This window comes from Coffea eugenioides, unplaced genomic scaffold, assembly GCF_003713205.1.
Source record: "Coffea eugenioides isolate CCC68of unplaced genomic scaffold, Ceug_1.0 ScVebR1_993;HRSCAF=1767, whole genome shotgun sequence".
In the NCBI taxonomy this organism is placed as follows: Eukaryota; Viridiplantae; Streptophyta; class Magnoliopsida; order Gentianales; family Rubiaceae; genus Coffea; species Coffea eugenioides.
Window position 1 is genome coordinate 1 of NW_020864878.1, and position 23,240 is coordinate 23,240.

A 23,240-nucleotide genomic window follows, 5' to 3' on the forward strand; every position below is an offset into this window, starting at 1 on the left:
TTTGAGCAAGAACTTCAGCTTCAAGTGTTGGTTCTTCTGGATTTTCTTGCATTGTAGATTAAACCCATTTGATTCTTTTTAATTAGAAGAACTAATCATTTCTGCTTTGAAAGTGCTTGAGATTCTTGATTGTCATTGGATCGCAGAATGAACCCTCTTCGCCATATTTTAATTAGAAAAAATGGATTTAGTTTCTTTGCAGATTAGTGTTTGCAGAAACCGCTGCCCAGCGGAACTGTTGTAAAGCGTACTTTTTTTTTGAGGGGGAACTGGTGTGGAGTGCAATCCAAAGTTGGATTTGGCTTAGATTAAGCATAAAAATTGGTTGAATATTGTTTAAATTGAACTATAGTTCGGCCATCAAATTTGGATCATAATCGGTTAGGTAAACTTTGATTTGTTGTTTTCTTGGTTGAGGAGCCAGGAAAAGGAGGTGGTTGTGATGGTGTTGTTATATAGGATTATGGGGTTATTTTGGATTTCTGAACATGATTGGACTGTTGCGTGTTTAGTAATGAATTATTACTTGTAAATGGTTAGTTTGATTGAGTTTGCTGGCCAACAAGGCACATATGGTAATATGCAAGTGTTGGATTTTGTACAATTAGTGAGAAAGCTTAACTTCTGCGCAAGATGAAGATTGTATTTTTTTCCTTCCTGTGAGAGGAGAAGTGAGTAAGCACTGCCAATCTTATTTGACATCTCTCTCTCTCTCTCTCTCTCTCTGTGAAAGCTGGTCTGGGGGAAGAGAGGCACTATTCCATTCATTAGCTTCATTGTGATAACATTGCTGTCCATGAGGTTAACTGAAATGAAAAGTCATGTTTGAAACATGGATTTCCAGAAGTGTAGCTTTACCGTTATTTTCTTCATTCCAAAGTTGTTTTCTTGGGGATGTAGAGGGGGCAGTGCAGTTGTTTACTGTTACTTTTTCCCATAATTACGTAAAGTGAACTGTATGCTTCAGTTTAAATAATATATGCCATATTTGAGAATCCTCGTATGTTTAACTATTAGCATCTTTCTTGTTACTAACCTTATATTAACTCTCTTTTATTTGCTTCAGTGAAGAAGCCAACAAAAAAAAGTTATTAAGAAGTAAAAGTTCCAGAGATGGGGAAAAGGTGCTCTATAGTCCCAGGCAGGAGAGACTTTTGAACTGTAAATTCACTACTTTAAAGCTTGTCTTGGGCATTATTATACTGGGAGCATTTTTGATGACCTTACACTCCCTAACAATTTATGAAGCAGAAAGTGCATCAGCCTCTGGCTCTGGGTATGCTGTTTTTGATGCATGATCCACTGCATTTGGTTCTTTTTGAACCTTTTATGTTACTTCTCATAAGTTGACCTGATTCTGACCTATTTGTCTATATTTACTGGTTAACTTACTTTTTTTTATATTTAACATTACTGATCATATAGAGGACAGTTTTATACCCCTTTTTACAATTCAATTTTAATCTAAAAGTTATCATCTATTCAAATCATAATCACTTTCTTGATTTTGGAACAGTCCAAATTTGGTAAATAGATGGACAAGAGATATTACTGCTGCAGATGGACGCTATGTATCTCTTTTAGCTATTAACTGGGATGAAGTGTCCAAAGTTGTTAATAGACTGACTGATAGAAATGACTACCGGGGAATAGGATTGCTAAACTTCCATGAAAGTGAAATCGGTCAATGGAAGCTGTTCTTTCCAGATGCTGAGCATGTTCTTCTTAACCTCGAGAGTGTCACCAGTGATGTTACATGGGATACATTATATCCTGAATGGATAGATGAAGAAGAAGAATACGAGGTTCCCACATGTCCTACTCTGCCAACGATTCAGTTTTCTGGTAAACCACGTATTGATTTCATAGCAGTGAAGCTTCCCTGCAACAAATCTGGGGAGTGGTCAAGGGATGTGGCTCGTCTGCATTTGCAGCTTGCTGCTGCTGGACTTGCTGCAACTGCAAAAGGATCTCATGCAGTTCATATCCTTCTGGTCACTGATTGTTTCCCAACACCTAATCTCTTTAGTTGCAAAGAGCTGGTTGCACGTGAGGGTAATACGTGGCTTTATGAACCAAATTTACATACACTAAGAGATAAGCTTCACCTTCCAGTGGGATCTTGTGAGCTTACAGTTCCTCTCAAGGCTAAAGGTCAGTTGGATTCAAGTTCTACTCTGTCAATTAACTTTAGAAATCCTTAGTTAACATTACATACTTCAATTCTACCAGTGCAAAGCAAAAAGGGGAAAAAAATATGTCTTTAAAATGCTAAAATAACCTTTTACTAGCTCAACTTGGATTCCTGCATGTTATTTTGTGCTTGCCATCCAACCTATCAAAGTCATAATCACATTACCGTGCTGAGTCAATTAGATTCATGCTCATTATGCCTTCAGAGGTTTTAATTTGTTTTAGAATGTAAAAATCTGAATCCTTTGGTGTAACAACTATCTAGTAGTCTGCTTTACATAATAGGATGCATTCTGCCCAATACCAAATTAATGAAAGGCATGGAGCATCTGGATGCGCTTGATTTCTAGCTCCAACTTGAAAATGCTGGTTAACATATTTTTGTTATACAGAGAGCTGGCATACTGGAAATGCGCACCGAGAAGCATATGCAACAATCCTGCACTCCGCACATGTTTACGTCTGTGGGGCTATTGCTGCAGCTCAGAGCATCCGCATGGCAGGTTCGACGCGAGATCTTGTCATTCTTGTTGATGAGACCATAAGTGAGTATCACAGAGGAGGTCTGGAAGCAGCAGGCTGGAAAATCAGGACCATTCAAAGAATCAGAAACCCAAAAGCTGAACGAGATGCTTATAATGAATGGAACTACAGCAAATTCCGCCTCTGGCAGTTGACAGATTATGACAAAATCATCTTTATTGATGCGGATCTACTGATACTTAGAAACATTGATTTTCTGTTTGAGATGCCAGAGATATCTGCAACGGGGAATAATGGTACACTTTTTAATTCAGGCGTGATGGTGGTGGAGCCATCAAATTGCACATTCCAGCTGCTAATGGATCACATCAATGAGATTGAGTCATATAACGGTGGAGACCAGGGTTACTTGAACGAAATCTTCACGTGGTGGCACAGAATCCCAAAACACATGAACTTCTTGAAACATTTCTGGATGGGAGATGAGGAGGAGATCAAAGAAATGAAGACACGTCTATTTGGAGCTGATCCTCCGGTGCTCTATGTTCTTCACTACCTGGGGCTGAAACCATGGTTATGCTTCCGTGACTATGATTGTAACTGGAATGTGGACATTTTACAGGAATTTGCGAGTGATGTTGCGCATAGGACATGGTGGAAGGTCCATGATGCAATGCCAGAGAACTTGCATCGCTATTGCTTACTGAGGTCCAAGCAGAAGGCAGCACTAGAGTGGGATCGCAGGCAAGCTGAGAAAGGCAATTATTCAGATGGCCATTGGAAGATTAAGATTCAAGACCCTCGTTTAAATACTTGCTTCGAAGACTTCTGTTTCTGGGAGAGTATGCTATGGCATTGGGGTGATAAGAATTGGACAGATAATGCAACGGCTACGTCAACACCAAAAACGATCCCAACAGCTTCTCTTCCTTCCTAGTCATGCGGTCTTCTGCACTTTTATATACCCAATATACAACTGTAAATGACACGTACGTCAGAATTCTGGAAAATTACCGGGGTTTAGATAAAGTCAGAATGCATTCGTTTGGTCTTCAACTTCTTGATGCTGCAATTTTCATAGGAGTATGTCTGACTATAGATGTTTCATAACAAAGATCTTGCAAATATAAGGTTTTGGGTATTCTGAGACACCATTTTTTCCACTGTGACGGTACAAATGAAGGTTTGTTAGCTTTTGGGGCTGACTGATGTTTGGTCCCCTTCATCATTCTTCCTCAAGCTCAGCTGTCTCTCAAGTTTGGTAGTTGCATTTGAGGCTGATTCTCTTTCCTCTTCGTTTTATCTGCCCATTGACAGAAAACAGTATATGTTATGAAAATGACTGGATAGCAGAATCAAGACTTATTTGTTTCAATTGTTTTGTCGTGTTTAGGTTGCCACAATTCTGGTTCTTACCCTTCTGTTCGTCAATAGTAAGAAAAACTCGTGAAAGTCCCACAAGATTTTCTTACCACAATTCTGATTGTCCCACAAGTTTTATTGTTAGCATTTTGACCCAAAACTACTTTAAAATCTCATGAAAGCCCCAAAAGTTATAATTTTGCTTGCATCCAGGAAGTCCCTCGGCCAGTCTTTTTGTGCTTTATGACTAATAATAATAATAATAATAAACCTCAGTAGTATTAATTGTTCAACATTTTCAAACTAATCTTTTTAATTTTAACCTTCTACAGTTCCGCCTCTCCTTGCGCCCTTTCGATCTCTAGCTGTCAGGTTTAGGATTCAAATCCTTAACCTAGCAGCAAGAAAATTAATTAGAATAAGGTGTTTCAGTTTATTTGAATATTTAATATCCAAAACCTGTAATAATATTAGGTTGTTGACAAATTTGTTATCTTTCCTTGTGAGTCCATGCAGCAAACTCCGTTTTAATTCCATTCAATCAATTTCCATCTCTTCTTCAATTCTAGATTCTTCAAACCAAAAAAAGAAAACTTGAATAAAAGAAATAATTTAACATTTAGAAAAGTACTGACACATACAATTATAAAAATAGTGTTATAGATTACAAATAGAGTAGATAAAATTAAACTTAATTGGAGGAGAAGGAGATATCAGAAAGTTTTTAAACTTGTCCCCATATATATGCTTGATTGACGATCCAATTCTCATGGATGTAATAACAAAGTGACAACTTTAAAATTTTGAATTCTAATTTACTTGATGTGATAGAAATAAGATTTTAATGTTACATTTAACCAAAAAAAAAAAATGATAGGATTAATTTTATATTTTATTCTCCACACTCCTCATATCATTCAGAAGTCGTCTTCTGATCAAATGAATTGCTGTAGCTCCATTCTGCGTATGTCTTGAATTGTCATATCTGATATGAAGCAAATTTGGCTCAAGGAAAAATTTAGATCTGACATAACGACTTTGAGAATTTCTAAATCTGACCAATTTGAGAGTTTTTCTCAATGTTTGTTATTTTTCTTGTTAGATCTGGTTTCCCCTTCTTTTCCTATTTTCCATGCTCCCCATAATTTTATTCAATTTGCAGACAGTCTTGAAAAATACTTTTGGTAATTCAAAGAAAAACCTCGATGCTATAAACTCAAAATTTTTTAATTTTGACGTGTGCCCTATCCTCTTTTTATTTTAAAGACTCCACAAAGTAAACTTTGATGCTAACAACTTCTGTTTTTGTATTCCATTATTGCATCTCGTCTATCTAACCAAATCTGCAAAATATATGCTACAAGCAACAACTTCTGTAATTTATTTCCATGCGTCATATTTATTAATTCTTATTGAAACTGAATAAAGTCCACTGCTTAATTTTTTTTTTTTTAAAAAATTCGTACTTCTGCATTATCTTTTTGTAATTGACTTCATTTCGCGAATCATCATTGTTGCACTCGTTTTCTTGAACGGAGATGCATTTGCTATTCCGCAAGTTGTGCAATTTAGTTTGACTTTGGTATAGGTTTTCGAAATATTTGTGATTTTCAAAGAAAAATTTTTGTACAAAGGGAACATTTCAGCAATGCAAAAATATTCTGAAAAAATTATTCATATATTGAAACCAATTAGATTGTTTCAAAATCATTGGTTTTCTTCAGACCTTTATGTATAACTTACAAAAGAAAAGATGAGAGAGAGAAATTGTTACATAGCACATTAACAAAAAAAAAAAAAAAAAAAAAAAAGCTACTCAAGTAATATCTCTAAATTACAATGATTCTATTCTTTTCTTTGCAGCCTTAACTTTTTTTCCTTGAACAGTTTGCACTTTAAACTTTAAAGTAATTAATATGTTGAGCCTCCCCCCTCTTCTTTGGGGAAGGTAAAATGTCGAACTTTTATTTTGAATTTGAAGAGTGTTGCAGAAACAATTTGCTTTAAGGGTCCAATCCACTGCTGCACCGTGGAAGGGAAAACCTATTGTAACGTCTCGGACTTTCGATCCTTTCTTGGATTTAATTTTTCCTCCTTCTATTTTCACCGTGAAAGAGAAATAAAAGAAAAGAAAAAGACAAGGCATTACTAAGTCAAAAAATTGATGATCCTAGCACGATTCTATCACTTTGATGTAACATTGCAGATTACATTTTCTCACTTCTTATGGATCCTTTTCGTTTTTTGTCCTTTGGATTAAACGATAAAAAAGTATCACTACTACTACTACACAGTTTATATTTCATCAATTGCTTATTATTTTTTACCATTTTATTTTTGGATTAACATTTTATGCACGACAGTGCATGAATTTTTCACTCTAAGGGTCCGTTTGTTTCGGGTGAAAATGTTTTCCAGGAAAATATTTTCCTAATTTCCCGTGTTTGATTGCACAAAAGTTACTGAAAACATTTTCCTATGTAAAATATTTTCACTCATCTTATGGAAAACAACTTCCCTTCCAAACTTACTGAAGTTGTTTTCCGAAATGCATGCATTCCGCCTGTAGTATGTTTCAAACTTACTGAAAACATCTTGTAGTATGTTTTTTTTTTTTTTAGTGTAAACAGGAGGACTCGAACCCAAAATCTCTTCCTTACACTCCCTCCCCCGTACCACCCAACCCAACCCAACCCAACCCTCCCCCTAGTATATTCAAAATAAAAAAAAAAATCTCATTCTACTCATCCTATGCTAGTAATTAATTATATATAATAGAGACATTTTTTTCTAGAGAAACTTTCAGCAGTGAGAGTGCAAGATATATGTCACAATAAGCATTGCATGTGATTGATATTTGACACTAAATGGCCAGCAATTTGTTTATTGGTTAAGGAGATATTTTTTATTCATATATACATTTCTCCAAGATTTTTTAAAGTTAAACAATGAGATAAATTTTCTTATTTTGCATGAGAAGAAGTATGTAGTTATAATGTGTAGAAAGTAAAGATAGAGATAAAAGTGAAAATATTTCAAAAGTTAAACAAACACCAAAAAAATGAAATAAGAAAATATTTTCAATAAGCTAACCAAACACCTGAAAATGATGAAAGGGAAATGATTTTCATGAAAAATTACTTCTACGGAAAATATTTTCCCAAGGAAAATATTTTACTTCCAACCAAACAGACCCTAACATTTATGGATGTGTACTACATATACATGAATTGAATTTCAAATAGAATTACATTTCCAAAAATTTCAAATATGTCTCATTTACAAAAGTACAAGTACATGAAAGTTATACACCCTAGTTCATGCCTACTTGCTCCGGCCTCCATTCCTGTAAGGAAAACAAATTAACAGAATGAGTTAAAAGTTCAGTGAGGTTCCCAAACAAGCAATCAGGTAGAGAAACCATGGAAGTATGACATTTAACAGTTTGAACACTTTAGACAATAATAAACAGTCATTCACGAAATAAACATTCATTCATTGGAAGGATACGTGCTCACTTGGAGCCATTCATTCAGTCATTCAGTCGCTGACCATTTCCCTTATTCCTCCGTCATTAGAAAATATTTAACAGTGAAAACTCCTTCAATGTTCATTGTCATTCATTCATTGATTTCATTGTATTGAATTTACTGGCCAATTCTCCACCAGACTTCGTAGTAATACTCGAGTATACCAAACATTGTCCCAGGGTTACCAGCCGCCCGATCGAGTCCGCTTCTGGCTCGAGTTGACTGGCAACGAAGGGCAAGGACCCAATTCAGCCAAAAGGCTTACATTCATGCACAAGTAACATTCACTCATTTAATCATTGAAATTTTCACTTTCACTTAGGTCAAGTGCGATAAAGTACACACTTGCCTATCGAAAATCCATTTAACAATCATGTAAAAGCATTTAACATTCAAGTAAACATTCATAACAATTCACATAGTCATTGGAAGTACAATATGCAAAGAACACTCACCAGTTTAACCAAAATAACGTCAAAAGTTCGCTCCCGAGTTATGTTCTTGATCACCAACAAACCCTAAGAACAACTAAGATAAAGTATTATGGTTCAACCATTCAAAACTTAGGTAAACCAAAGAAAATCCAAGTAACTACTAGTGCAAAGGTGTAAATATAGTTTTGGAGTGAAAAGAGGATATTTGGACTCAAGGGACATGAGCAACCAAGGAGTTCCTCATTCCAATTCATGGCTGAAATTTTTAGCAACAAAACAATGAAAAGAAACAAGGTAATGCACCTCTTTAGGTTAGGATATTCACTCCAACTCAAACATACAATTATTGTTCAAGGTTTTAGCAAAGTGAAGTCAACGAGAGTGTGTCCAAAAGACTTCCAAACTAAAGACTTTGAGGCTAAAAGATAGCAAGGTGCAAAGCTGCCATCCAAACCAGGATTTTTCGCAGCCATGAAACAAATACAATCATGAGGTTTTTCACCTCCCAATCTCCGTAGTTTTCACTCAAATTCCCGCACAAAAGTCTTAACCAAGTTTTGGCTAAAATCAATTATGAAAAGGTTAGAAAACAACAAGGTAATAGACTTCACTATCACTTGGCCAACAAGAAAATTTTCAGCTAGCAAAGTGGGGAAAATACCAATGAAAATCCTTCCACTTCAACCAAAATTCAACACATAAGCGAAGCTTATAGGTTTACCAAGTATCTTAAGCAAGTTTATCACAAAATCAACCCAAACTTGAAGGAAACAAGCTGTCCCAAAATTTGGATAGCACCTCCCCTTATTTTCTTTACTTTTCCATCCAAACTCAACACCAAATTTCATCTCAAATCAACCTCAACTACAACCACAAGTCATAAGCTATAACATACACTTGATTAAGGCCACAAAACCATCCAAATATAACAAATTTATTGCTCAATACCAACCATACTCAAGCTGATTCTTGGAAACCCTAAGTTGAAATTTTCACATACAAGCTGGAATTTTTCTTAAGCAAGCCAAACTAACATATAAAAGCTAGATATTTCACATGGTAAAGCTATCAAATCATAGCCAACCTTAAGCATCATATAAGGGCTGAAATTTCCCCATAAAAGCTGAAAATTTCCAAATCTCCACTTCAATCCATGAAATTTCTCATCAAACTATCAATATTCAACTCTAAACCACTAGTATGCAAGTATTAGAAGTAAAGAGAAGTTTCTTGCCATAAATACCTTAAAACCCCAAGAAAGATGAAAACTTAGTGTTTCTTCCTCCAAAATCTCTCCACTCAAGCCTTTGATCTTCCTTGGATATCACTTTTTGTGGAGTGGTTTGCAAAATTAATGGTTAAACTCAAGATGCAAGCAAGAAATTGGTGGTTGAAGATGAAGTTTTCCTTTCCTTTTTCCCTCTCAATGGTTCGGCCAAGCTAGGAGAAAAATGGAAGGAATTTTTGGTCAAAATTTTATTTTATTAAAGGATAAGAAAGGTTTAGTCAAAGTCCACCTTCCAAGGATTTCGTGACACTTGGCATTCTTAAGGTTTGTTCTCATCTCTTTGTCTTCCAAGACTAAACTATCTAGCTACCTCTAATTATCTTTTAGCATCTTATAAAATAATACGCGTTCACGCAAAATTTCACCTAGTTTTCAAAAATTTATCGCACTTGCCGCTTTAGCGGGTCCCACTTTCATAATGCGTTTCAAACTAACATGAACTAAGTTATATAAGGAAAATTATTTAAAAACTAGACGCACTTATAAAAATATCTAGAAACTTAAGGTAATAAAGTAAAGTAAAGAAAATGTATTTGAAGAAATAAAGTAAAGTAAAATAAAGTAGAAAATTTTTCAAGTCCTCACAGTTGATATCAGACTTATGATCATGTGTAAATGTATTGAAGGCTAACAATTTTTTCCTTTTGTTTTCCTTCTCTTCTTTCACTTTTTCTTTCTACAATTCAATCTCTTCAACCTTTAAAGAACCAACAAATTCTTCTAATGGCATATTACTGAGATTTTTGACCTTTATATTGTAATAACCTTCGGTTTCTACGCCTTTAGTAGTGCACACAATATTTTTATATGGAGTTCAATTTGTGAACATTCTTTGCTGGTATTTGCCAAAGAGTTGATGAAGCCTATGAATCTCTTCATCATCTTTATGATGGTTTCTTTTGACTCCATAGTGAACACCTTGTAATCATGGACCAATTATATCCTCTTTGAGGTTTTCACATCATTGGTTCCTTCATGTGATTACTTTGAGTGTCCTCTGTAAGTCCCTGACAAATCTACACTGAGAAATACGATTGCACTCATCTTGAGTTAGTGCATAGTGGAATAAATTTAAAGCAGCCATATTTATAGTGATCAATATACCATTCCCATTAGTTTATTCATCTAACTCTTTAGGAACATATTCACCTTTATCATTGGTCTTCGTGAGAATATAATCACCATTTTCAACTATTTGTCGTAGGTCATATCTTAGAAACCCAAAATAGGGTTTCATACAATTTTTTCAAGATGAATAATTTGAACTAGTAAACAAAGAAGGACAGTTTGAGGAACTATTCTCTAAATAAGACATATCAAATTTGGAATGATTGTCCATAACAGATCGTACTCTAGGTGGTATAACCTACAAATGATAAGAGAAACTTTTCTGATGCCACTTGGTGTCCCAAGTATGCTAACCTAGAGAGGAATTAAGAGCTTGATATGCGACTTTTTTCTAAGTTTTGAAGGTTTTTGGACATGAAAATTTTCTAGCATAATAAGCTGAATCAAAACAATTCCAAAATTTCAAGTATAACCCCTTCCAATATGTCAAATAAGATATATAAAATTAAAGTAAGCGCAATAGAAGCCAAAAAAAAAAAAACTTGAATTACAATCAAATAGATAGCAGTAGAATAATTAAATTGTAAATAAACGAAATAGAGAGGGCCAAGTGATTAGTGGCAAGACACTTAAAGGCCTACATCCACTACTAAAAGTCTTTCTCCCCGTTTGAACTTTGAAACCCGCATTCAATAAGATTGGTAGTGTACTGTTCTTCTTTCTCCAGCACCTCTAGTACAATCACTAGTGCTTATGATTTTAGAGTGGATCAAGCACAACCACTTTTCTGAGATTTTCTTTACATTTTTTTCTCAAATGTCCATCTCACTCCACCTGCGCCTTCAATATTAAAGTGGCTCATATACAACCAATCCACTTCTTGCTTCTATGGTGCTCTACATAGAGGACTCATAGGATCTCACATAAGCCTAGTCTATTATAGTTACCACTCAACCAGCTTGCCTAAATTCCTCATAAAACAAGATGACTCCAACTAAACTCTTAATTGTATTTTACAGGAAATCCAACGAATTTAGTAGTGAGGTTTTCTAGTTAAGTTCTGAGTTTTCCTTTCACTCGAAAAGTCTCACTTGAAAAGACATGGATGATAAATATATAGAGATGATGAACAACCTAAGAAAAGTGTGCGTTTGACTCAAGAAAGAATGTGTTTGTTTGATACAAAATACTTGATTTGAAGAATAGTTATGGTAAGTTATTGTTGGAGTTCGAAAACACAATACGAGTCTAGTCCTTAAATAAGACTAGGGAGATGACTTTAAAATTCAGACAAAGAAACAGATTTAAAATCATTCCAAAATAATAAAAAAAAAAAAAGATCTGAGAAATAAAAGAGCATGAAGTTAAATATGGTAGGACATCAGATAAATCATTTTTTGGTCACAACTTGATCTTCTCGATTTCAAATTTTATTTTTGACTCCAAAAAAAAGACTCAGACCATATAGAAGGAATAAAAAGATATTTGAAAATTTATTTTGGACTAACTTGAGGAAGACTCAAAACTTACCGTAAATAAAATAATCTAGATTTATTCTAATAGGTAGGCGTTGCAATGGGTCCTCTCGTGTACTTAGCTTGTCGTGTTATTATCATGTTCATATACGAAAACCTCAACCCTAACTCAACCCATTAGACTTTTGTGTCATGTCATGTCATGATCCATTTGTTAACCGGTTAATTCAATCCAACCCATGTAACCCGTTAAATATTCTATACGATTAAAATAGTTTTGATATGATGCATTATTTTGCCAAATCGAACTATTGACCTATGCTAGAAACACTTTAGTATTTAATCACATATTTTAACCCATTTGATCATGTAATTGACTCAATATTGCTGTTGTTAGAACACACAATAAATTTTTTAAAATACATAGTTAACATAAATTTAAAGTTTTCAAATATTTTTAAAAATAGATTATTAAGCTTTCCCAACATAATATCATAGTCAGCCTTGTTTGTATTGCTATTTTTTTTGAAAAATTTCTCTGTTTTCTGTGAATATTCATTTTGCACATTTTTCAATCGGCTTTTATTTCATATCTTAAAAAGTGCTAAAGTAAGTTTTCTCCAAAAACTCTATAAAAAATGAGATCCAATCAACTTTTTAGAAAGACGATCAGATAGTTCCATGTGTGATAAGATACAAAATATGTGAGTTTTTAAACTTCTAATTGAAATATTCAAGCCAAATTTAATCGTTGTTAGTTTTTGCTAAATACTCAAAATAGCATCTGTAGTAATTAATTATTATCATAAAGTAAGCTCTTTATCGAGTTAGCATGTTAACCCACGGGTTGACCAACCCAACCCACTTATATTCATGTCACTAACAGGTTAATCCAATAATGACCCACTTAAGTTTGGATAGTGCTAAAACCTATTAATTTCAAGTAGTATTCGAGTCAGGTTATCGCGTCGTACTAAAAATTACCACCCATACTAACAGGCAGAGGTCAACCTATATAGTTAGAAAATTTCAAGTATGTTCAAAACTAACAAAGAATCCAACAAGAAATTCTCTTTAGAATGATGAAAACAGACGAAAATAAAAATTGAAAGCTTTTTTTATTCTTTTTTATTAAGTTTAAGCTTACTTAACTACTTCGATGTCTCTTAACCTAATAACCTTGTTATCCATTTGTTTCACCACATGACCTTCAGATTATCTTTGGTTTAGCAGTGAGCAATCTGCCGCTTTGTCAATTCATAAGCAAACAGTCAACACCCAACAAACCATTAGTAACTATATTTGTCATACGCAACTTTAAATGATTGAGCTAGTAGTTACATATGTTGTTTTACCTTGGAAATGAATTGCTTATATTTGCCTTAAAGAATCAAAATTGACCAAAAAGAATGAAAAACATCTGACTTTAATCGTCCTCTTGATCGTGAGTCTTCTAGGTTTCCCTAGGGTTTTTCGTGTAAAAATTTCTAAATTAATTTGGTTAAATAAATGCAAAAGAGTTAGCACTCATCAAATTTGCTTTATTCAATCCGTTGGAGTATCCCTTGATACTACGTAAATATTACATGCTAGGCACTTGAGTAAATTCAAGTGGACTGTCTTCTCTAACTTGCCAAATTCGTGGAGTTTTACAACTTCTTAGAGGGATTCTTCGTGAAGTTTATTTGAATATCCAGGGAATTAACCAAAAATGCTTCGTATAAAGAAATCGAATATTTGTGCTGTGCAGGTTCTGTGTATCTTTCCCCAGGACTCTACTAGCTTTAAGATAATACCAAGAGTAATAAGATAAAAATACTTTTATTATCAATTTCACTAATCAGTATAAAAGTGACAATAGTAATTGTTAGTATCGCTTTCTCTTCAGAAAAAAATCAGGTTTTGCGATCTACCAAACAAACTCATATTCTATAGTTTTCAGTTGACTTCTTGTAGATGAAATTTTGTTGCAAAAAATGTTCCCCTGGGCTTTAGTGGGGTTATCTTTGCTTCCAACTGAATAGTGGCTCAAGTCTGATTGCATGTCCTATATGCCATGTTGCAGAATTTTCCTTTCAATTAAAATTTATAAAGCAAATTTGTTAGGATTAAGCAATACAACATTTTCTCTCTTTCCGAAAGATTTAAGGACAAATTCACCAATATTAAGATTGAAAAAAGAAAGAAAATCAATGAAGAAGAAGAAGTACAAGACTATTTAGTTTTTTATGATAAACATAATATGGGCTACTAAAAGTTATGTACAAAACCTGACATCTACATTATTATCCCGTTGCTTTCTTCAAAAGATCAATAAAGAGTCCTTTATATCATATCCCATTTTCTCCAAGTTTGGATTTATTGCAAACTGGATCATGGGAGGAGGGCCACAAGCCAGTGCTAGGGTTGTCTCTGTCGCTAGAGGAACATGTTCTCTTAAAATGCTCTCGGTAACAAACCCTAGACCGTAGTTCCACCCTTCCTTGATGGATTTTTCCACTACATACCACACTTTAACTCTTTCAGGATACTTTTCAGCCCATGCATCAAGCTCATCTCTAAGCAAGATATCATCCTCAGTCCGATTGGCATAGACAACAAACATCTGGGTATCATCTTCAGAATCCTTCAAAATTGCTTGCATTACTTGATATATAGGTGTAATTCCTGTTCCACCAGCAAGCATGGCCAACTTTTTGGCAAACTTGTGTTTGCCATGCACCAAAAAGTTGCCTTTCCCTTTGTATTCAATGTGACCCAGTGGACCCTTAATTTCAAGAAATGACCCCAGAGAAAGTGAATCCAAGTATTGTGACATAACCCCTCCGTTTGGAAATCTAGGGTGTACCCCTTTGAAGTATATCTTCACCACTAGCTCAAAATACCCGACTTCTTCTACCCCGCTTGTAGGCGTATAGGCTCGCATACATAGCTTTTCATCAACCGTAGCACATACAAATATGTGCTTCCCAATTGGTAATCCTAGGACTTGCTCTTCTGAGGGCAATGCAAATCGAAACTTTCTCACATCATGGGAGATTGAGGTCTTGGACACAAGTTTACATGGGATTCTCTGGCCTGAAATTAGCGCAATGCTTCTTGCAGGGGCAATTTCAGTGATCGGGGCTAAGTGACTGGCGTTTGAAGCTCCATGGACTGTGTTGTTAGGTGATGAAGTCGACGAATCTGAGGTGTAACCTGAGGTTATTAACTCGCCAATCCTGAAATCTTCCAAGAGTTTCTTAGCCTTATCAGAGTGGATGGCTTCAAATTCTTCGGTACAATCTGTGCCAGCATTGATAAGAATACTATCGGAACCTCCAGGATGGTCTTTGAGGAAACGAGTAGTGTCATAAACATGGCCATGAACAATTATCCATGCAGAGTCTGCTGAGTTGTGCTTCTTAACCTCAGACATTGAGAACATTTTTGAACTTGTGTTCATGAATGGTGATGAGACACTTTTCTTCAGGGTTTGATTCGAGTCGGAAGATTTTTCGAGGTGTTTCTCCTTGGCCATCCATCCACCAGATTGGTTTCCAGGCTGCGTTGGGTGCTCAAATACAATTCCGATTTCTCCTTTGTGTGGTTTGCACACATTGGTTTTCACCCTGAACCAACAATTGTTCATCATTCCCTGCACATTGCAATGAAATCATGAGAACAAAGATGCTCTGAATTCTAGCTTAATTCGTACACATTAATCATTTACCAATTTTAGCAACGTGCATAGTCTTATTCTACTCAAGATTTCAGGTCTCAAACCCCAGGAATATGAGCAACTAAAAGGCCCCATCTTCATTTGAGTATCGCAATTCTTAGCAAAACCAATGAAATACTCCATCGACCACATATTTATAATTGTTTATTGGGATCTAACTTTTCATGAAATTCTTTCAATCACTACGGTAACTACGGTTACAGTTTGAAGAGGTAGAGATGCTAAATTCAAATCCTCCTCTTCGTATGCACTTTTTAAATTTCACCTTCTTTATTAAAAAAATTATATATTTCCACGTTCTACCTCTTCCAAGAAATGCTTTCACTTTTCCAACCCGACCGCACCCCAATCAAAAACAAAGAATGACCTTACGATGACATTTTCATCATGACGTAGCAAAGGAGCCCGCAACCACGGGACATTCACGTGAAGTGTACACGTCAAAATTTGTCAGTACAAGATACTTCCAAGGAGGATCTTTTATATGTTCTTGAAATTAGATACAACAATATACTACCAAATTTCCAACCCATTACACCGGTATACTTGCCTATGCAGAGCTTTTATAGGAGTAGAGTATAATTGCGTTTTATATGAATATCCAATTCTTAAATAATTTTAGTTCTCACATTGTGTGGCTATAAAAATATCTATTTTGGTAATTTTTAGAGACTTTCATATTTATTTACAATTTTTGTGTCTACTACAATATGGCATTCTTTTGAATGTAGTCATCCGCTTTAAACAATTCATTTATTGTAAATTACTTTCTTTTACATAATTCAATGAAAATTCATGTGAAATGGAAATCTCCAGATACCCTATGTTAAAATATTATGACCATTTTCCCTCTTTTATAGACATAAAGCCTTTTCCTACGGCCAATAACGTGATTTAGTCATGTTTTTGGACCTAGAATATAAGTTGTGCCACTTCAATCCAAGTTTAAGGAGGTAAAGTGCAACTAATCCTAAGATTTATTGTTTACCACAAATTGTATATTTATTGCAAGAGTCGATGTTGTATTACTCCACTTTTCATTTTATTCTGTCGTGTCTGCGCATGACTCTTGTTTTCGCACTACAGTACTTGTGTTTACGAGTTTCTCATATCCGAATTCGAGCAATACATGCAATGCACCTTAATTATGTGTATCGAAATTAATTCATCAAAACTTTGCAAGTAAAAAATCCCGGTCCATAAAGAATAAAAAACAAACAAGTGTTTTTCAGAAAAAAACGTACCATGACATTCCAAATGAGCTTTTCGGGTTGCGTGTTCGTGCTCTCATCCCAAGCTCGAACTGCAATTTCTTTAGCACCAAGCAGATCCAGGACTTCAACATCCAGAGACCAGAAACACCAGCACCAGTACTTGCCATACTTGGTAGGCTTCTCAGGGTGGTCCACAGCACAAACGTGCCACGTGTCTCCGCCGTCCATTGTCACTTCCACACGTGTCACCTTCTTTCCTCCACCTGTTCATGATACACATATAGTCAAGAGCTAGAACCAAAATGAGTTTCTAATGTAATACATAAGATAAAATAAACAGGTGATTTAAAAAACGTACAAAGAGAATGATAAGCATTTTCTTTTCAAAAGAATAACTTCTTTTTTTTTTTTGGTTAAAAAAACGAAGTTCTAGTTAACTAGTCATTTTTTCCCTCTTCCTTTCAATACATTTTCTTTTTGATAATTTTTGAAAGGCGAACAGATGATGAAGAAGTGAGAGGGAGGAGGATTACTCTATCAAATAAGAATGCGAAATAAGGACCGTTAATCTGCAGTTCACATCTGATCATACAAAAGAGTTGCTTGCTTATCTTTAAAGGAGGTTAAGTTGCTTGTCATTTAAATCCTTTTCCATAGAATCCAAGAAAATGCATATAATATGATGCAAGTATAAACATCTTATGCTCCTTATCATGGGACTGAAACATCACTCTCAAGAAAAAGATTATGGGATACATAACGGCCACAATATTTTGACTGGATCAAACCCAATTGATGTTAAAGCAATTTAATTGGTAAAATAAAATATTGTGGCATAATTTTATTTGTGGATGGAGGAACAAGAAACCATATGATTGCTGGAACTAAGAGTTAAAACTTGTCGCCATCACCACTAGTGATTCTTTTGTCGTTTAATTCAATACTCCTTCTGTTCTGAAATGTTTGTTGCTAAATTATGTCACTTTTAGCGATCTCAACTTTTCGTGAATAATTAACAAATAGTAGAAGACGAATCCAATACAACTTGTTTGTTGAGGAAGAAACCAAGCAACTTCGTAAGAGAGTGGTGAGCACGCACTGCCTTCAAGTGGGCGACATTATGACGTCATACACGACAAAAGGATAAATTAGTCTTTTCACTTAGAACGGCTCTTCAGAATGAGAAAAGCTCTGCCTTCTGCTAGTCCATGAGAAGTCATATCGGGAGAAGGGACAATAACACTTGTAAGTATAATTCTCTCAGGTTGATGTAAAAATTTTAGAAAGTAAATTTTTTGTATAAAGTTTAGTGTTCAAATTTAAATTAAAATAATATAATATATATCCAGATCTATTAGTATATATATTGATATTGTAAAAAAGATTATCCAAACTTTTATATGTGTATAATTTATCACAAAGTATCTGTATATTTTTATCACGTTGATTTAATTAATTATTTTTTTTCTTTTTCTTTTTTCGAGGATATTTTTTAGTGTACCTTACCCTTTATCCACCTAACTCGTTTAGGCAAGCCAGTCAACGAGCAAAACATTAGATACATGTTTGATTATAACTTAGAATTTTAAATTCTCGTACATTCAGTAAAATCTAAAAGGTGTGTAATGATGTATGGCTTTATTTTAGAACTAAAAATAGTGTAAATATTATCAATTCTTAAAAAATGAATGTTTAGTTTTTAATCTTTTTTTTATCCATTCACCTCTCTCCTACATCCTTGGAATTCTAATAGCTCTCCTCTAAGTATTGACCAATACCAGTGATTACATATGCCCTTAGGCCAATCATATCCTTCTATATAGTTTATTTATCTTCTTCTATCGTTTGTGCAGTTCCTGTAGGGTCAATTAAAATACACCCGGTTTAGAGGTACGATGTACTTTCCAGCACCAAATATCAATAGAATAAACCATGGGAATTGGGGGAATCCGACAACAATGCAACAAAAGTCGTGGATTCGGAGCGATTGGAGAAGTTTCCACAGCCCAACAGTGGCCCATCAACCGGGGAGGGTTACAACTGAGCCAGTAATTACTAAACGCCATTATACATCTAAGTTTTTTTTTTTCAAACAATTATACGTCTAAGTTCTAACCTCAGACAAATCAGTCCCCCAAAGTACATGGAAAAAGTAAAATATCAACTTAATTATAAACTTAAACGATTTATAACATTACTTTCCTTTTCATCTCATTCTCACATTCGATGTCGTATTTCTTTCTTGATTCATCCCATGTTTAAAGTTGCCATCCCCTATTGTTGAAATTATAACTCAACAACTTATTTGTCTTCTGCACATAATGCATAATTACCTTATTAATTTTGTTACTATTGAAGTACTTTTATTTATCCGCACAGTAGTGTTTGTATTAATTTTATTTTTCATTTTTTAAAACACAAAAACAATCCTAAATTTAACGAATAATAGCCATCAAAAAACTTTAGAATTACTTTTATACTTGAAATATATTTTTTTAAAATAAAAACACAGCAAAGAATTCAGCAACCGTAGTATTATTTGCAATTTGCAATGAAAGCTCACCAGAATAAGCGTAGCCCCTCAACGTGTAAGGCCTCTGAGTCGTCCACGAATTGATAGGCAAAATCTCGTCGTGGCATGGTGTTGTGATCATCGAATTGATGTTTAGCTCATTGATGATGAATTCAGGCTTATACCACCACGCTGTATGCATCACCATACGCAATAAAATTTCAGCTTATGTTAAACATCATCAACCAAGATATTATTACAGTTCTGACAATGATTAACCACCATCGAAGCATCGAAAAGACAACTTATTTAATGTGACTTGAACTTTGAACCATCCTCGTAAGATATTATTGTCCGTGAAAATTCATACCAGTCAATCTAAGAAGAGGAAAAATTTCTCTTGGTTTGCAAAAACTGAAATGTCAACCCTTGCATGATATGACAAACACTTGGGTAACACTTGAATAGACCGATTTATATAGATCATGTGATCCAAATTCTATTACGCTATTTCATCAACTCAAAATTGAAGATATGATAAATTTTAGACCATATAATTTACAAGACTAGATCTACCCAAATTGTTGCTGCATGCCGTAAGTTCTGTTATCAGTTGCTTAAATCTAGTTAAATTTACACAATTTTTGAATAATCAAAAGATCTGTACTAAGGGAATATTCCAAAAATTTTCGCACATAATCTTCCATCCAAACAAAAATAACTATTCAGCATTATAATAAAGTTTTAAATTGGTTATACAACTTTGGATCCACAAAAAAATGGAGTAATATTTTGTACATTGTCAATATATATACTAACAGATTTAGACTTATGTCACATCATCTTAATTTGAATTTAAACACTAAATTTACATATATGATATATATCTATATCGTTTAACTCATGTACTATCATATACAACCGTTGCATAAAAGATTTATAGAAAAGAAAGACAATAAGGAAGAAAAGCATAGACCATAAAGACCAAAGTGGAAGTAGTTACGCTGTAGATTGTACCTTCGGAGTTGGCAAGTTCTGCATCAACATGGGAAGGGAGGACCCTGTTATCCTTGAAATGGTAGTAACTATCAGACTCTTGAGTAGTCACAATGATCCTAGAAAGCCATTTCACCATTCTCCCACCAATGAAGCCTGGAATTATCATCCTAACAGGAAATCCATGGTCAGGAGTCAAGAGCTCCCCATTTTGCATGTACGCCAGAATAATATCCCTGGATGCATCCATGGCAACTCCCTTCTTGACGCAGGTTCCATACTTCGATCCTCCTCCGCCGGGCAAGTTCTCAGCGCCCACAAAACAAACATTCAGCGCTCCATTCTTGCGGCTCAAAATGCCGCAACGCTTCAGAATTGCACGAAGAGGCACTCCCCGCCAGACGGATGTAGAAACCGCAGCAGCACCCCAGTTGAAGCCAATCGTCTGCTTCGTCATGTTTTGCTCTTTCCGCCTGTTTCCGGCGCAGACGAGTGTAGCCGGAAACTCCCTGTATGGGAACTCGTTAACCAACTGTTCCATTGAAAATTTCATTGGCCGTTTCACCAGCCCACAGACCTCCACAGTCCAGCCATCCCAGGTGGCCGTAGGGACTGGACCGTGGTTCCGGACGTAATGCAATGGCACCGGAGTTATGAAACCGTGGTGCATCAGCCTCGTTAGCGGTGGCTCGGCGTTGAACGGGTGTTTTCCGGTCAGCCTAACCATGGATGGATTGCGTTCGATCCAATTATCAGCCGTTCCTTCATCTCTTGCATCCAAAACCGAGTTTTCCAACTCGGCTTTTCCCTTCTTGATTGCATCCTCGTACCCGTTCTCATCATTCTCTTCCTCGTCGTCGCTGGTGGGGTAATTACCGTGAACATTGGAAGTGACAGTATTAACAGTAGGTTTGTTAGGATGGATGTTGAAGGTTCCAACAGGAGAATCAGACCGGTGGTTTGGACCGGCTCTGAATCGTGGCAATGCGGGTTCAAGGTGATGAAACTGCCGGTTTTCGACAGAGGCCGCCATTGGTGACTGGTAAAAGAGAAATAAAGAAGAGAGTTTTGTTTCGTTCTCTTTCTCTGTAACTTGCTTGAGCAAGCAAAGTTGAAGAATGGCCAATCCATTATATAGAGACGCCGGGGACTCTCTTTGTCTGCCTTAGTCCAAACTAGGACCCCATCTGTATTGAACAAAAGCCATAGGAAATTAATCTATTAATGTAAATTACGCTTTTTTGTCTCCTTTGTCATTTACTTTTCTCCCAAGGCATTTTTTGTGACTCATATTTTTAGACGGAGGATTTGAGTTTGCGTAAGATTTCTGTAGTATACAGGAATTGACACTCTGAATTTGACACCGAATAATGAATAGAGGATCACAGCTGCCGCCATAGGTTGATGCAGTCTATGTTCCAGCTAGCGCACACGTATACTTATTTTAAGAAGTCGATAGTTACTCGGACCTAATTTTCTTTTTTTTTTTTAACGAGATTTAAGACTTTTTATGTAGGAATAATAGACCGGGCATTTGACACTTTTAATTAAGATTCTAATAGTTTTGTGTTATTCGTAATTCAGATTATATCAGATGTGTACTGCATATTCTCAAGTCTTAATTAAAAAGGATTTAGCTAATGGATGCCCCAAGCACCCATTAAAAGGGAGTATCAGACGTTAATCTTTCACAAAAATAACATTAATTTTGGACATCATTTAAATACAGTGGTGCAAATAATTGTATATATGTGCATTCACATAGCAGCTTTAGTGTAATTTACTAATCAGTGTCTGCACCCATCAGAGAAAATCCAACCAAAACATAGTCATTACTTGTGTAAGTTTGTACTTGATTATACTTGAAGAAGTTTGTACTTGAACATGAAAAATTTTAGTAAGTTTGAACTTTAGTTTGTACTTGAAGATGAAAAATTAGGTAAAAAAAAATAACAATGTAGAAGTTACTAAAAGTAACAGGGTTCAATTGTCATCATTCCATGTACATATAGTGTCTTCTTGAATCTAACCCTAAAAATTTTTATACGTAAGATTCGAGCCATATGTTGAAATATCAGTAAAGGAGATAAATTCACAAATTTTCAATTTAAAATCATACTACTCTTTATTTTTCTGCCTTAAATACTAGTGTCATAATTTGGTTTTATCTATATGATGCCCTAATATTAATTGTTCGTAGCCATTCTACTATCATGTTACCATGGAAGGGTAATGAATTTTGTACTGAAGTTAATGCATTACTTCAATGATATAACAAATTCATTTGGCTAAGACGTTCCTCTCTTCTCTCTCTCTCAAAATTGGTGCTTTTGTTTGTCACATCTAAATTCCTGTTATCTGATTTCGAGTAACATCAATTTGGATATGGCTATTGAAGGCACACATCTGTTTTGCTACAAAGATTATTTAAAATTGAAAATGAAGATTTGGCTATCCAATGGTTCTGTGTTGATTTTTTAGTTTGATGGGAGATCCCTTCCATTTGTTGCATTGGATATCCATAATATGATATACCCAAAAAAAAAAAAAAAGGCACCGCATGTATGACGAATCATCTTCAACTTCCAATGAGTATCGTGACATCGCAGTTTATAGATATTTTGCCAAAGACAATAATTTAATCTAAAGATGACGTTAGACGAAATTGAAACAGTTGCTTTTTCTTTATCTCTCGCTAAAGCTTATTCGTTCTTCCTTCTCTTTAAAATTTCTCTAGCCAAAATCTCATTCAACTCTCTCATGGGAAAGAGGCTAGACAATTTGGTCTTTCTTCATGAAAGGAACCGTCTCTCCAGTTTTATTTCATTTGTTTGAATAAGTATTTTTCTAAGGTGTTTTATTAAGAGCTCTTCTAAAGTTTTCTGATGATAATTTGTTCTCTCCTAGTTTTGTTCTCTCCTTGAATATTCTAGCGAGAGTTTTTTTTTCCATATCTTTTCTTAT

The 23,240-nt window shown here is 35.0% G+C and overlaps 2 protein-coding genes across 2 annotated transcripts; one reads left to right on the forward strand and one right to left on the reverse strand.

Moving 5' to 3' along the window:
- Window positions 1-1,066: 1,066 nt before the first annotated feature.
- On the forward strand, window positions 1,067-4,051 carry LOC113759206 (putative UDP-glucuronate:xylan alpha-glucuronosyltransferase 3; the record flags this gene model as incomplete). Its single annotated transcript, XM_027301774.1, has 3 exons — window positions 1,067-1,276; window positions 1,517-2,154; window positions 2,586-4,051. Coding segments are annotated over 3 exons (1,876 nt in total), but the record flags the coding sequence as incomplete, so codon positions are not given.
- A 9,953-nt stretch (window positions 4,052-14,004) lies between these two features.
- On the reverse strand, window positions 14,005-21,357 carry LOC113759207 (nitrate reductase [NADH] 2-like). The gene is made up of 4 exons (XM_027301775.1): window positions 20,298-21,357; window positions 19,332-19,472; window positions 16,799-17,031; window positions 14,005-15,470 (listed from the first exon to the last, which is right to left on the reverse strand). The coding sequence occupies exons 1-4, from the start codon at window positions 21,307-21,309 to the stop codon at window positions 14,136-14,138; spliced, it is 2,721 nt and encodes a 906-aa protein (XP_027157576.1). The 5' UTR covers window positions 21,310-21,357; the 3' UTR covers window positions 14,005-14,135.
- Window positions 21,358-23,240: the final 1,883 nt, after the last annotated feature.

Coding starts and splice junctions, on each gene's coding strand:
- LOC113759207 (XM_027301775.1), bottom strand. CDS start 21,309: ATGGCGGCCTCTGTCGAAAACCGGCAGTTTCATCACCTTGAACCCGCA. Junction 19,473..20,297: donor AGAACTTGCCAACTCCGAAG/GTACAATCTACA, acceptor TGATGCATACAG/CGTGGTGGTATAAGCCTGAA. Junction 17,032..19,331: donor GAGGGGCTACGCTTATTCTG/GTGAGCTTTCAT, acceptor TATCATGAACAG/GTGGAGGAAAGAAGGTGACA.